Source organism: Clupea harengus, chromosome 9 (genome assembly GCF_900700415.2).
Source record: "Clupea harengus chromosome 9, Ch_v2.0.2, whole genome shotgun sequence".
NCBI lineage: Eukaryota > Metazoa > Chordata > Actinopteri > Clupeiformes > Clupeidae > Clupea > Clupea harengus.
Window position 1 is genome coordinate 20,459,620 of NC_045160.1, and position 14,126 is coordinate 20,473,745.

Sequence of the window (14,126 nt, forward strand, 5' to 3'; positions counted from 1 at the left end):
ACTGAACAACAAAAAGACAAAACACACTTCAATGCTACACTAAAAAGTTGATCAATGTACTTAAACTAGTTATGTCAACATTTTTCATATACATGAGTGGTGTTCAAACTAGCCTACATCACATTCTTTCGTAAATAATATTGGCAGGGATGTACATCCTCCTGTCGGATTGTCGTTGTTTTCCCCATAGGACAGATCACAAATGTGTGGAATGATGTGTTTGCCATTGATGTTGACCGGGAACCAGGATTGGAGCAGCGACAATACAGGCATGCGGCATACAGACAGTTTGTATGGTGTCAGCATGGGTGTTTGAAAAATTAGACATACATTTTCTGACCCAAGTGGTCAATACGTTGGAATCAGGGTGCGCGCCTGATGTAAATATGTGTATCAAATTGTAAATATGTAAATAGTTTTTTGATACCTTTGTTATTTATCCGCAATGTCAATACATGTAGTTTGATGTTCATTTATTTACATATAATCACAAACATTTATTTTTACAACTCTTGAATTATTTACAAATATATACACAGCTATGAAAAAATGGAGAGTTTAGCATTCACTTTGGGGACCATCCTCTCCCCGTCAAACGAGTCCTGACAAGTTCAGATGTAGGTGGTGGCTGTGTCGCAGCAAGCAAACCCAAGTGCCTGGGATCATCAGGCATTAGACTCTGTTTTCTGACTAGCGGATGGGTCTAGTTGTTATTGCCTGAGGTGGTGCCATAAAGCATTACGTAGTTCTCGCGATACCTCTCCCGCCCTGTACTGCAAAGTTCCAGTGTAGCTCACCTTTACACCACTGTGGTAAATACAAATCAACGGCAGAAGAAAAAGAAGCATGTAGACTGACACAAATATGACTCTGCATAGTTTTATTTATTGTGACATTAGAGATAAACGCTAACATAACCAAAGAATAAAAAAAATAAAAAGAATGATACATTTTAATTTAGCTGAAATACTGCTTGCATTTTCAGTCCTTATACATTGTTTTCTAAGCATTTGAATATGGAGTATGTGCAATCTACTTAAATTTGGTTGGCGACATGCTTAATATACATTGGTCAAGGTTGCAAACTTCCAAAGCTTATTGGCGTGAGATGGACGAAGACAAGTTTTTTGATGTGCAATGAATTTATTTGGATGCTAGCCTGAGACAGGACAGGTAGATGACTTTGATGAAAACTACAAATCTCTGTGAGACAGGGATGACACCAATAAGGTTACAACCTACGTTGAATTATTTAAAAAATAACATTGGCAGGGATGTTTACGATGAAAACTAGCCAGTCGACAACTTTCCTAACACAGCCAAACATCAAGCAAGCACTACACAAGACATAGCAAGACAGCTAAGAAGTACTCTTCTAGTCCAACAGAGAGAAGGCCAGCTCAGCATCTGGCTTGCTCTGTGACTTGTTCGGTCTCTTGCTCGGTTAGGCTGGATACACATGGTATCTGTTGGATGCTTCAACGGAGACACTTCCCAAATCACATTGAATGGGGTGACATCATGCGTTGCCGAACTGAATTGTGGTTCCATTGCGTCCCGTTGCTTGTGTTGAAAGTTGAGAAAAGTTAAACTTTTCAAGAGGCAGGGTATGAGTCAGCCATTTATGCAAATAATCCATGGCAGGCGCTAAGCAATCAAATCGCATTCATGCTAATATCCACAGAGAGCGAGACTGAAAAAAAGATGCCGGACCAAACTCCATAGATGGTCATATTTGTACATAAAAGTAGTTTGTTTAACTTTTTTGCTTAGAATTTTTAAAAGTTACAGAGAAACAGACACTGTACAATGTAAAAAAGCCGTTATTGTAACTGAAGAATACGTCTGAGGTGATTTGCGAGGTGTGTGAGCCAGCTATCTAATGATAGATTCATACCAGATCAACTGCTATGCCAGATCAACATCAGATCCAGGCAATTCCAGATCCAGATATGGCCAGATCTGGGCGAAATCCGTAAAATACCTGTCTCAGCTTTAGTAGCCTATACTGTTCTGTTCTGTAATGGGACACACAGCCACATGCACACACACAGACTCACACACACGCACACACACACACACACACACACACACACACACACACACACACACACTTGCTTGCTTGTAGTTGTCCATCGAGGCCGATGATGACGTCCACTTCTGACTCTCAACGGTGAGTTTTCTGGTGGCTGTATAGTCCTATCCTGGATCCACAGGTCTTGTCGCAGGTGGGACATGCGAATGTAGTAGTGGTGGTACTGGCAACCTTGGTTGTTTTTCTTGTATGCCTTCTTTCTTGCCTTTCCTGTCTCCTGGCTGTCCTGTCCTCCTCCAGTGCTTTGGTCCCGTCTTGGCACATCTGACGCCAGGTGTTACGGTCAGCAGCCAAGCCCTCCAGGTCCCCAGGCCTGATTTTGCACTTCTTTAGCGCTGTTTTGATCTGGTCTTTATAGCGCTTCTTCTGCCCTCCAGCAGAGCGTTGGCCTTGGGCGAGCTGGCCATACAGCACTTTGTGAGGCAGCCGATTGAGGGGCATCCTTATAACGTGCCCCAGCCATCGTAGCTGGTAGTGGGTGATGGTGGCCTCAATGCTCCTACAGCCTGCTCTCCTGAGGATCTCGGTGTGTGGCACTCGGTCACGCCAAGTGATTCCTAGCATTCGCTGGAGACAGCGGATGTGAAAATGCTCCAGGGACTTCACATGGCGGCTGTAAGTGACCCATGCTTCACAACTGTAGAGGAGGGTGGTGATGCAAACTGCTTGATACACAGAGATTTTTGTGTAGTGATATAAGTTCTTGTTTTGGAAGACCCGGCGCCTGAGTCTCCCAAAGGCAGCTGATGCTTGATTGATTCTGTTCTGGACCTCATTGTTGATGTTATTGTCCTCAGAGAGGATACTCCCCAGGTATTTGAATGATGGTACTACAGACAGATTCTTACCAGTGATGTTGAAGATGGGTGGTGTGGGTGGGATGTTGGTGCTCCACTGACAGACTACCTCTGTTTTGGTGATGTTGATGGTCAGCCCCATCCTGCTGTAAGCCTTCACAGCTGCATCCAGGACAGCCTGGAGGTCTTGTGGAGTGTGAGCCACACACACACACACACACACACACACACACACACACACACACACACACACACACACACACACACACACACACACGCACAAACACAGACTTATACAAGTTCTTGGCAGTAATGGCAGGTTTTGGACGCACCCTCCCAACCAAAAGCCATGTTTGAAGAGATGACCCCACAGCCCATAAAATGTAAGTCACACACAGACATGGACACACACTGTCTGTTTTGTTTAGTCTTTTCCAGTAGATTAGAAACCTCTCTTTCTCTGTCCGTTTTCTCCTGTTTAAACAACCTCTCTCTCTCTCTGTCTTTTTCTCTCTTTCTCGTGGTTTAGTAATCTGTTTCTCTGTCTTTCCCTCTTACAGTCATGTTCCCTCTTTTTCTCATGGTTAAGTATCTTCTCTCTCTCTCTCTCTCTGTTGTTTAGAACCCTCCAACTCCTCTCTCTTTGTCTTCTCAGTCTCCTTCCTGTGTGTGTGTGTGTGTGTGTGTGTGTGTGTGTGTGTGTGTGTGTGTGTGTGTGTGTGTGTGTGTGTGTGTGTGCATGTTTCGGGGCCATAGTGTGTATCTGACTGTGTGTGCATTTGACTGTCTGGTGAATAATGTGGGTAGTTTTGTACAAAGTTAAAACAAAGTTTTTGTTAGAAAGACCACTATCACACTATCATAATGCTCTTTACTCCTCCTCTCCACCTCTCTCTCTCTCTCTCTCTCTCTCTCTCAGCGAAAGCCACACATGGCTGTACTGCCCATATTTGGAATGAAATCTGAAACACCTACTTCCTGTATTTTCCGTGTATCTGTGTTTATGGGTCTTGGTGTGGGTCGTCTCCTTGCTACACCGCATGACTCCTACTAAGACTTGATTTTCCAACTTTACTAAGGTAGGTGACATGATATGTCTGTAGATGGGAAATAGGCTGTTTTGTCAGAATGAAGCCAAAGACCTCCTGTGAACGGTTAAGCTTAGATGATTGTGTGTGCTTGTCCTGTGCTGTTAACATTTTGTAAGTGGTATGCCGCTATAAAGGAAGAGGTCTTTTCTTTTTTTGAGAAAACAGGTCACTAAATGTTTCTTTTAAAGTAAACTGTTTGATTGTTAAGTCAGCCACCGTCAATCTATAAATGGAGATGTCGAGTGGACTTTTCTTTTTGAGTGAGTTCAAAATGAATCGCCATTTGTGGAACAACCGACAGGTTAGGCTGTTGCACTTTCACTTTCACTTCACTTTACACTCCTCAGTAACGGGACAACTGGAGTAGGCTAAACCCATTTTTCTTTGCCAGAGTATAGTCATAGTAGTAGATAGATAGATAGATGGATACTTTTATTAATCCTGATGGAAATTTTAGGACATCCAGTAGCTTGCATGTTCTCCCCGTGTTCACAAGGGGTTTCCTCCACTAAGAACCCCAACAGAAAAACATGCAAAATAACAGAACACTCTCCTGTCCGTCCCTGACCAAGATGGACGGTTCACTTCACTTGGTCCCCGGGCGCCTAAGGCTGCCCACTGCCCACAGGTCTAGGCCAGGTTTGATTGGAGTCAGCTGGAGCCTGGTGATGGTGGTCATGATGATAATGATGATGCTGTTTGTGTTCTTTTTATTGTGCATCTAATAGCAGAAAATATGGAGGACCTTTCATTCATGTTTCGACTTCTGGATGATCTGTCTAAATCAGAGCTAAAAAGGTTCAAGGCCCACCTGAGCGAAGACACCCTGAAGGGCTTTGCACGTGTCCCCTGGGGCCGGCTAGAGCAGGCAGACGTAACTGACACAGTGGGTCTGATGAAGGTTTACTATAGCGTCAGAGGCTGTAAGGAGATGACACAGCACATCTTGAAGACTATGGGGCGTCTGGATCTCATAGAACGGTTTGGGCAGAATTCTCAAGATTCCTCTACTGGATTCACCAATCAGACAGTGAGGTGAGATTGTCATAGCAAATCAGATTGTGAAGTAAGATCACAGCCAGTCAGATAGTGTACCTTATGGTTTGCACTGCAAATCTGACAGTGATGTATGATCACCCTAGCCCTCCTATTATGTTCAAATTTTACTCACATCTATTATGCTTGGGGTCAATTTGACCCCAGCAATTTAAACCTCCAAAAAATTATTATAATATTTTTTTTTACCCAAGTTTATGTGTCAGGTACCTTAGGTTTGTTTGTTGACTACCTAAATAGCCCTTAAAAATAAAACAATACCCCCACCCACCCCCCTTATACATCCAGAATACATGTTATGCTACTATGGAGAAATATGCAGATCACCATCAAATCTCACTGATTGACTTAAAATTGGAAAGAGATATCCTTCTGGTGTTTTATGGCTCCATATTATTTCTAAGTACATATTGTTGTTATCTATAACATATGGAATAGAAAACTATTTCTGTTATCAAGAATAGTAACAATGTGATGAAAAAAGTTTATATTTCTTATATATTTTATACAATTAAAACAGCCTGGGGTCAAATTGACCCCAAACAACACCTATGCGTAAAGCATGTGTACAGGACATTGAAAACATATCATCATGTTCATTTTGTGTTTACCCAGTTGTCCCCATTAGATTACGAAAAGTCATTAAATATGAAGCAAAAAAAACGATGCTAATCATTTATTTAGAGACGTTAAACATTGAAAAGGGTCAAATTGACCCCAAACATAATAGGCTAGACAAGGTCAAATTATATTCTGTCAATGTAGAGTATTGGTGGGAAAAAAATCCTCTTTTCTTTGTTTTGTCCAGTGGAGCAGGGACTGGCGTGACTGAGGACGTCCACACTCTGAGATTGGGAAGTTCTGAAGAAGGTGTGAACGACTTTCAGACATTTATACATATGTGTGTGTAAAAAACAGAAATACTTTTCATCTGATGTTTTATGTGCCATATCTGTCTTTTACATCTCATGTGTCTTTTACATCAGTCAACAGACTGTCCTCTGTTGCCACACCCTCTGCACCCATGGCTTCCACCACATCCACAAACAGGAGAAATTGGAATCCACATAGCGAAAGATGGCGGAAGAAACTGCACGAGCTTGCAAATCTGGAGGACAGTAAGGTGACAAGAGTCGGGGGTCTGATATTTGTCCCTGATGAGAGATTTCAGATCGCCCTGATAGGACAGACTGAAGTCCTCTTGGGACTCAGGGATGATGGCACAGAAGTAGCCATAAAGAAAATTAGCCATTCCTACTTCAAGAAGCTCCAACAGGAGCTGAAGGTTTTCCTGAAACTCAGGTTTAACAGTCTTCATGTTGTGCAGTACGTGGACTCCACATCTGACAAGAACTTTGGCTACATTGCCATGCAGCTGTGTGAGTTCAACCTGGATGAATACATAAAACAAAGGCAACCAGCAGTTTCAGAGAGGAAAAGAATAGCAAGGGAGGTCCTTGATGGTCTGAAAGACCTCCATGAGAATGATGTGATCCATCGGGACATCAAGCCTCATAACGTTTTCATTGGTAATTTTCATTTTTAGCTGCTTTTTTTGGGGTCTATTAAGGGGGCCAATCCGTAGCCTGGAAAAGGGGGTGGGGAGTTGTTGCATCATGATTTATGAAAAAATGTGTCCATGATTCATGTATAAAAAGAGATGCTGCCATGTTTGGTTAGTGGTAAGTGCTTAGCAAATGTATAAAAAAGTCAGCAGTTCAAATAAGACATTCAGAAGTGGGAGAGTTTACTCCAAAACTTCTTCTTAATGTGGCTCCATAAGAGAATGGTAACTTCAAACTCATTCATTTCAATTCAGCTCAAGTCAGTTCAATTCAATTTCATTTCATTTTTTTAATTTAAATATATAAGCTCCAGTTCTCCTATTTTAACAGAATGTGGTAAAAAAAGTAGGATTAATTCAGTATTAATAATGATCCTTTACAGATAATGACGGGTGGGTGAGGTTAGCTGATTTTGGGATAAGTCGTATCCTAGATCCGGACCAGACTACACAAGTGACAGACAGAGCTGGAACAAAGTGCTGGGAGGCTACAGAAATAATCAGCGGCCAACCAGAGGACCAGAAGCCTCGGTACAAGCGGAGCACTGATATACAGGTCTGTCATCAGCTTCACATATGTGCACAGACACTTATTTATTCTCTCTCTATCTCTCTCTCTCTCTCTCTCTCACTCACACACACACACACACACACACACACACACACACACACACACACAAACACACATAAACACACAAATGGTACATGCAGAGCACAGATGTTTATGGTTATGCTTATAGTATTTAGCAGACCCTTCTGTCAAAAGTGACTTAGAAAACAGATTCAATAAATAAAAAAAGGCAGTAATATATATATAAGCCTGAAAAATAATTCAAGAAACATTTGGTACCAAATAACAACATATACTATATATTTATATGTATTACTATAATGTATATTAATAACAACAATGCAAAATACCAATATTATGACTATAAAGTAAGCCTCACTCAAATTAATTATTAGACAGATGATAATTAAAAAGGTGAGTTTTTAAACACCAAGTACCAAGGCTGTCGCTGGAACGGACAGCACACACAAATTAAAATACAACAAACGCTCATCAGAGGAGCAAAGTGTAGAGAGGGTTGTTATTCAAAGTCTTTTTGCCCACAGGTGGCTGGTATGCTGGTCTACTACATCCTCTCTGGTGGAAAACATCCCTTTGGAGAAGGCGTCCGCTGTCCAACCAACATTGTGGATGGAATCTATACCCTTGAGCACCTAACAGATGAGGAAGCCAAGGATTTGGTTAAGCGCATGATCAACGTCAATCCAAAAGAGAGACCACGCATAACCGAAGTTCTCGAGCATCCCTACTTCTGGGAGGAGGACAGGTACAAGTGCAGGCACAAGTGCATCAACACACTTCCTACGGTGTGATGACACATATGACATAGCCCACCCTTCATTAGACTAACTAGTGAGCAAGCTTACTGTGGTGTCTCATAGTCCGCTCTTCATTGAGACTGAGGTCTGATTTTAATTGAGAATGACAGTATCATCTACATCTAGTACAATCAAGTTTTTGGTTCTAACATCCACAAGTTCTCTTTTGTCCTAGAAAAGAGATGTTCCTGGGAGCGGTGGGGAATGTCAAGGAGGTAGAAAAATACCTAGACTTCAGTAATGATGAGAACCTGGCCAGAGAAATACAAGGGAAAAGCTTTTCCACATGGAAAACTCAGGTGAGTCACAAACACACACACATACACAGACAGAGAGAGACAGACAGACAGACAGACAGACAGACAGACAGACAGACAGACAGACAGACAGACAGACAGACAGACAGACACACGACACACACACGCACACAAACAGACACACACAGACACACGTGTACACAGGTTTGCCTGTATCCAGCTGGTAGATGTTCTAAAATCACAAGGGACACAGGTTTGTACAAGTTAGTAGATAGTCTAATGTTAATATAGTCTAAGGCCATAGTTTTGGGTTCAGCTGGTAGATTTTCTAATGTTCTAACAGTTTTTCTCGATTGCTTACACACATTTTTTGAAAGCATGCCTCATTTTCTCAAAACTCTAAACACAAATCCCTAAAACACTCACACAAAATGCAAAAACCTTTATATCTCCTGCAAAATGCTACCTTGCTTTCAAAACAGTGTTATGTCACCTCAACAGGGTATTTGGTTTTCAAATGACAAACACAGACCATTATATGAGTAGACATTCTAAGCATCGAATGGCATGGAAAACACTACTATGAAATGGGAAAACACCAGTATGAAGGCCTTATCAGGAGCATTATGTCTTTTCATGTCCAGTGTTACTGTACGCTTTCTCCTGTTGTAACTGTATAATGTTTTTACTCAAATATAAAACAACACACAAATACACAGTAACAACAAAAATATTTCTTTATTTTTTCCATATATGTTGTAGTCTATACATCACAGCAAACACAACTGAATGTGTAAAGAGAAGAAACAAACAATAGGATATAGGCCAGTACAGTCAACAACAAAAAAAAGAAAAATGTAAAATAAAAAAGGACAAAAAACTACTGCATCCTAGCTCAAGACAATATTGACGATGTTGTATCAGAAATAGACCTACACAGTGTTGTGAAACACTTGAAAATAACATCGGATTGGATTACAATACAGTACAGTAATGTGTCAGTGCTGATAGGACGCAATCAGTTGTGGAAATTTATATGACTTACTTGCACATAGTCATAGCATAATTGTTTGACTGTCACAGTTTCTGACAAAAGGCACCCTGTACACCTGCTTCATTCTCAAAGTGTTCCGCCTTAGAACACAGTCCACTGTGGCTAGGCTCACTGTATTGATGTTTAGGAATATGTCTTGGTCATCAATGGTTGCACTTTGTATTTGTTTACAGAATTTTACAAATACAGTACAATGGAAAATACTCTAAATGCAAGAATACTATGCTCCTGATAAGGCATTCAAACTAGTGTTTTCCTGTCATAGTAGTGTTTCTTACCTATTCCCTCTTCTGAATGTCGGAGAATGGATGCAACTGAGAAGCGGCTTATGTTTGGTTGAACCCTCTGGCCAGCCTCTTGCATGGTCAAACCATGGTTGACCACATAGTTGACCACAGTGGCCTGAATCTCATCAGAGATAATGGCTCTCCTTCTTGTTCTTTCTCTTCATCATCTTCCTCTTCCTCCTCCTCCTCTTACTCTCACTCCTCTGCCTTTCTGATCACCTCTCACTTCAATGTTGCCATCAATTGTTCTCCAAACCAGGAGCTAACCTGTGGCCATCATATTGCTAAAGCTTTGATTTCAAATTGCACAACAGCCTTGGAAATGGAAGTTTTGCCATTTGAATAGCAGTGTGTTCTGTCTGAAAACAAGGAGGTTTTGGCATTGATGAAGTGTGCAAAGTAGAGAGGATGGTGTTTAGTGTTTTGAAGAAAGTGTGGTTAGCAATTGAAATCTGTGTTTAAAGCAGATAATTGTGTGTTGTGCTTTGAAGAAAGTGTGGCTAACAATTGAAATCTGTGTATAAAGCAGATAATTGTGCTCATAGTTTAGCAGAATTGGTTTAGGGAGTTGGCACATGAGTTACAGGTTGTGGTCATTGTGTTATAAGTTCCAGTTTTAGTGTGTAATCAATCGAGAAAAACTGTAATGGGATGCGAACCTTCGTGAAATGGGAAAACAGGCAAAGTCTCATACCAGTTGACCTGGCTATGAACTATCGCTAGCTTAGTATTTAAGTATTGTATTTAATGTATTTTGCTTGAAATGCCCATCCCTACTTCATAGGCTATAACCATGGCTGAATAATCCACAGTTAATACACGGGTGTGATCAATACTCAGGTTTGCTTTATAACATAACAGAAAATACCGGAATGCAGTGCAGTTAATAGTCGGGGGAAATACAGAACTCAGCTGGTAGATGTTCTAATGTTTCTGAAATCACTAAGGCCACAGGTGTGATTTCCAAGCAGCACACTCCTAAGAAACTGTACAACCAACCTGTGTGGTAAATGTGCGTGTGCGCGTGCGTGTGCGTGTGTTCCCAGCTGAACCATGTGACTGAAGACGAAATGGTTGGATCTTGTGAAGACACATACTAAAGAAAATGGGAAATTTCCAGAGACCCTGTTTTGTCTACTACGCTTCATACGCAACCGTCTGGTGCACAAGTCAGTAAGCACACACACACACACACACACACACACACACACACACACACACACACACAAAAACATAGACACACACACACACACACAAACATAGACACACACACACACACACACACACACAAACATAGACATGTATACATACACACAGCATGCAAAATACAAGGTGGCAATCGAGAGATCCCCCCTACCTAGTGCTCCAATGTCATTCTGAGGTCTTACACAAACTCAATACACAATATAGAAAGCTTCATCTATGAACGCCAAGGCAATCAACTAGGCTATTACATGCTTTCCACACACATCACCAAGGCTAATATTGTTAACGATAAGGCCACTCAAACACCTCTACACAACCACACAGCAACTTATGCAACAGAATCCACACAGCACACTCACCTAACCTGACACATGCGCACATGCACACACTCAAACACACAAATATAAGAATGGACCACAGAATGGACATAGTAAACTTTTAAGAAGGACTGTCCACATGGCAATGGAATGTTTTGAAACAATATTTTTCGCATTCAAGCGACATGATCATCCACACACATTTACAAAAACTAATGAAAATGTTGTTGCTAGCTAGGTTGTTTCAAAATCACATTTCTTGAAACACAATTAAATATGTGTGTGTGTGTGTCTGTGTGTGTTTTAGCGGAGACGAAATTAAAGAAATCAACGTGATGAAGCTCTTCCCTGATCTTGTTGTCAGAGTGTACAAGTGTGCTGAAGAGAGAAACTGGGAGGTTAAGGGGTAAGCTTCTGTATTTACTGCATCCTTACACACACACGCACACATACATACACACACACACATACATACACACACATACACACACACACACACACACACACACACACACACACACACACACACACACACACACACACACATAAATTAAGCTGACTTTGAAGTTTGAGTCCAAACCTGCCTTTACTTTTTTTTTTTCATGAAACCACTGTGTATTGAGAATCAAAATATCTCATGTATGTACCATAGAGTTTATCAACCCAGACAAAGTCATGTGGAGTGTCCATATGGAAAAGGTCTATAAAATCACATAGGAATCACACTTGTCATGTACAATACTTGCGAGATAAATCTGTGGTAAAGAGCTTGCTTAAATATTTCATACCAAAATGGCATCATGCCCTCCAACATGCAAGATAGGTCATATACGTATAAATCATATATTTTTTCAATGCTACTGTATATGACAATTGTATCAATACTCTTTACACAGTGGGTTTTACAGACACACACCTCAGCCTCAGCACATCAGTTCACCTTTGGTGCAAAATGCACTACAACCACCAAAACATTTAATACTTCGCCAAAAAGTGACTCATGCTGCCATTCCTATAGCATATGCTCTCTCCCATTGAACTATTTTAACACTCAATGCACAATGAACTGTAAAACACAGACAACTAGAAGCATTGCAAAATGCATACAAATATGTGTTGTGTGTACATACTGTAATATAAAATACAGTGAATATGAAATTCAGCTATATGCCCCAAGACCGCTCCATGCTAAATTTTCTGTGGTATACTGAAGTAGTGTGCAAAGAAGTGTGCAAACACTTTTCTTTCCCAGTAAAGTAAGTGAAACAACATTACACACACACCCACACATACACACATACACACACACTCACTCTCTCTCTCTGTTCCAACAGTTTCCTGCCCCTGGCTTCTTCAGGAAAGAGAAAAGCTGACCAGGTGAAGGGGCAGGAGCCTGATGCTCCCCCCCAGAGGAGGATGCGGAGTGAACCAAGAGTTATGGATGTGGATGAGCCTTCCACAAGTGGTAGTTTTTGATCATTGTCATAAGTGTGTGGTTTTCTTTAATGTTTCACTTCAACAGATCTGATCATATCTGATATCAATTTCAGGATTAGTACATACACAGGGGGATGTGGTGTATTTTGAAATTTGAATTACTGATGTATTTTTTTCTTTCAGCACCTTTAAATCTTCACAATCCAGGACAGGATTTTTTCGGTAGGCACAAGGTGGCCCTGGAACGTCGTCTTCCCCTTGTCCTCAACCCCATTCTAAGCCAACTCCAGCAGAGGGAGGTTCTTAATGACCAGGAGCGGGAGGAGGTGATGAGCAAATACACCACTGTGGACCGGAACTTTGTTCTGCTCACCATGATACAAAACAAAGGAGTCACAGCCCAGCAAGCATTCTACGAAGTTCTAAAAGAGGCTGACCCATACCTGGTGAAGGATCTGGAACGCTAATGTCATGGTTAATGTCAAGTCTGATCAAAAGCAAAGTACTTTATGCGACAGACACAGCAACATGCAATAGTTACGTATAATTCATTGAAATACAAATATATGAATACATTGAACATGGGTTAAAAAGGTTTTGTTAAGTAATCAATTTACTAAATGATTAATAAACACACAGCCATTACAAACCAGAATTTCTGTCATTAAAATGAACATCCTGCAATTGTATTAGCATAATGCTCCCACTGCCTCCTCCGACTGACTATTGGAGTAGACAAGCTTCTCCATGAATTCATATGGGATGGGAAGCAACCCAAAATAAGTTTTTCCCCTTTACAACGTTGCAAATCCTATGGAGGTCTCTCTTCAGTTACAAGCGTTAAAGACATGGTTGTCTCCAATATAGTTTACCTCCTGGAAGGAGATTGAGGAAGCCCTAGTTCATCCTGTCAGGCTTCAAGACCTATTATTCTCTACTCCACCTAAGAAGAAGTGTTTTATCCAATTTGGTCCCATAACAAATTATACACTACAACATTTTAGAATGGTTGAAAAGGAGGTGAAGGGTAGCATAAAAGCACATAGTCACACTCCTATTTAGAATAATTATGGTCTGACTTCTGGAAAAAGGTCATGTCAATCCCATCATGGGCCTCTGCAGGTATTCATACTCTGGGGATATATATGGGCCTATTGGGCTTCTTAGCTTTCAAGAACTTTCTCAACTCTTTGTTATACCCAAGTCTTCATGTGTTCTATACTTAGTTACGGTCAGCATTACGTGCTTATGGTGTACCCTGGGGGTCGGCTGTACAAATCCATCCTATTATTAGGAGGTTACACATTTCACACAAAAAATTGTGCAAATTAGACAGATGTATGGATTGGATCTGTGTGTGTGTGTGTGTGTGTGTGTGGGGGGGTGGGTGGGTGTTGTTTTTGTTGTTGTTGCTTTGTGCTTATGTAATTGGATGTTCCTGATCATGATGGGCAATCCGTGGGTGACCTTTGTGCTTTGGTCAAGGGCAACAAGAGAGAGCAGGTCAACAGGTCACCAAATGATCCTGAGTGGGTCGGTCCAGTCAAAATGCTCATCAATCCGATTATGTTTTTAA

At 41.1% G+C, this 14,126-nt stretch overlaps 1 protein-coding gene across 1 annotated transcript; it reads left to right on the plus strand.

The window, feature by feature from the left end:
• Positions 1 to 3,883: 3,883 nt before the first annotated feature.
• LOC105891530 (serine/threonine-protein kinase/endoribonuclease IRE1-like) lies at positions 3,884 to 10,690 on the plus strand. The gene is made up of 8 exons (XM_031572885.1): positions 3,884 to 3,971; positions 4,715 to 5,018; positions 5,848 to 5,909; positions 6,026 to 6,568; positions 6,987 to 7,159; positions 7,720 to 7,940; positions 8,168 to 8,291; positions 10,637 to 10,690. Exons 2-8 carry the CDS (start codon positions 4,720 to 4,722, stop codon positions 10,688 to 10,690), a joined length of 1,476 nt encoding a protein of 491 aa, XP_031428745.1. The 5' UTR covers positions 3,884 to 3,971; positions 4,715 to 4,719.
• Positions 10,691 to 14,126: the final 3,436 nt, after the last annotated feature.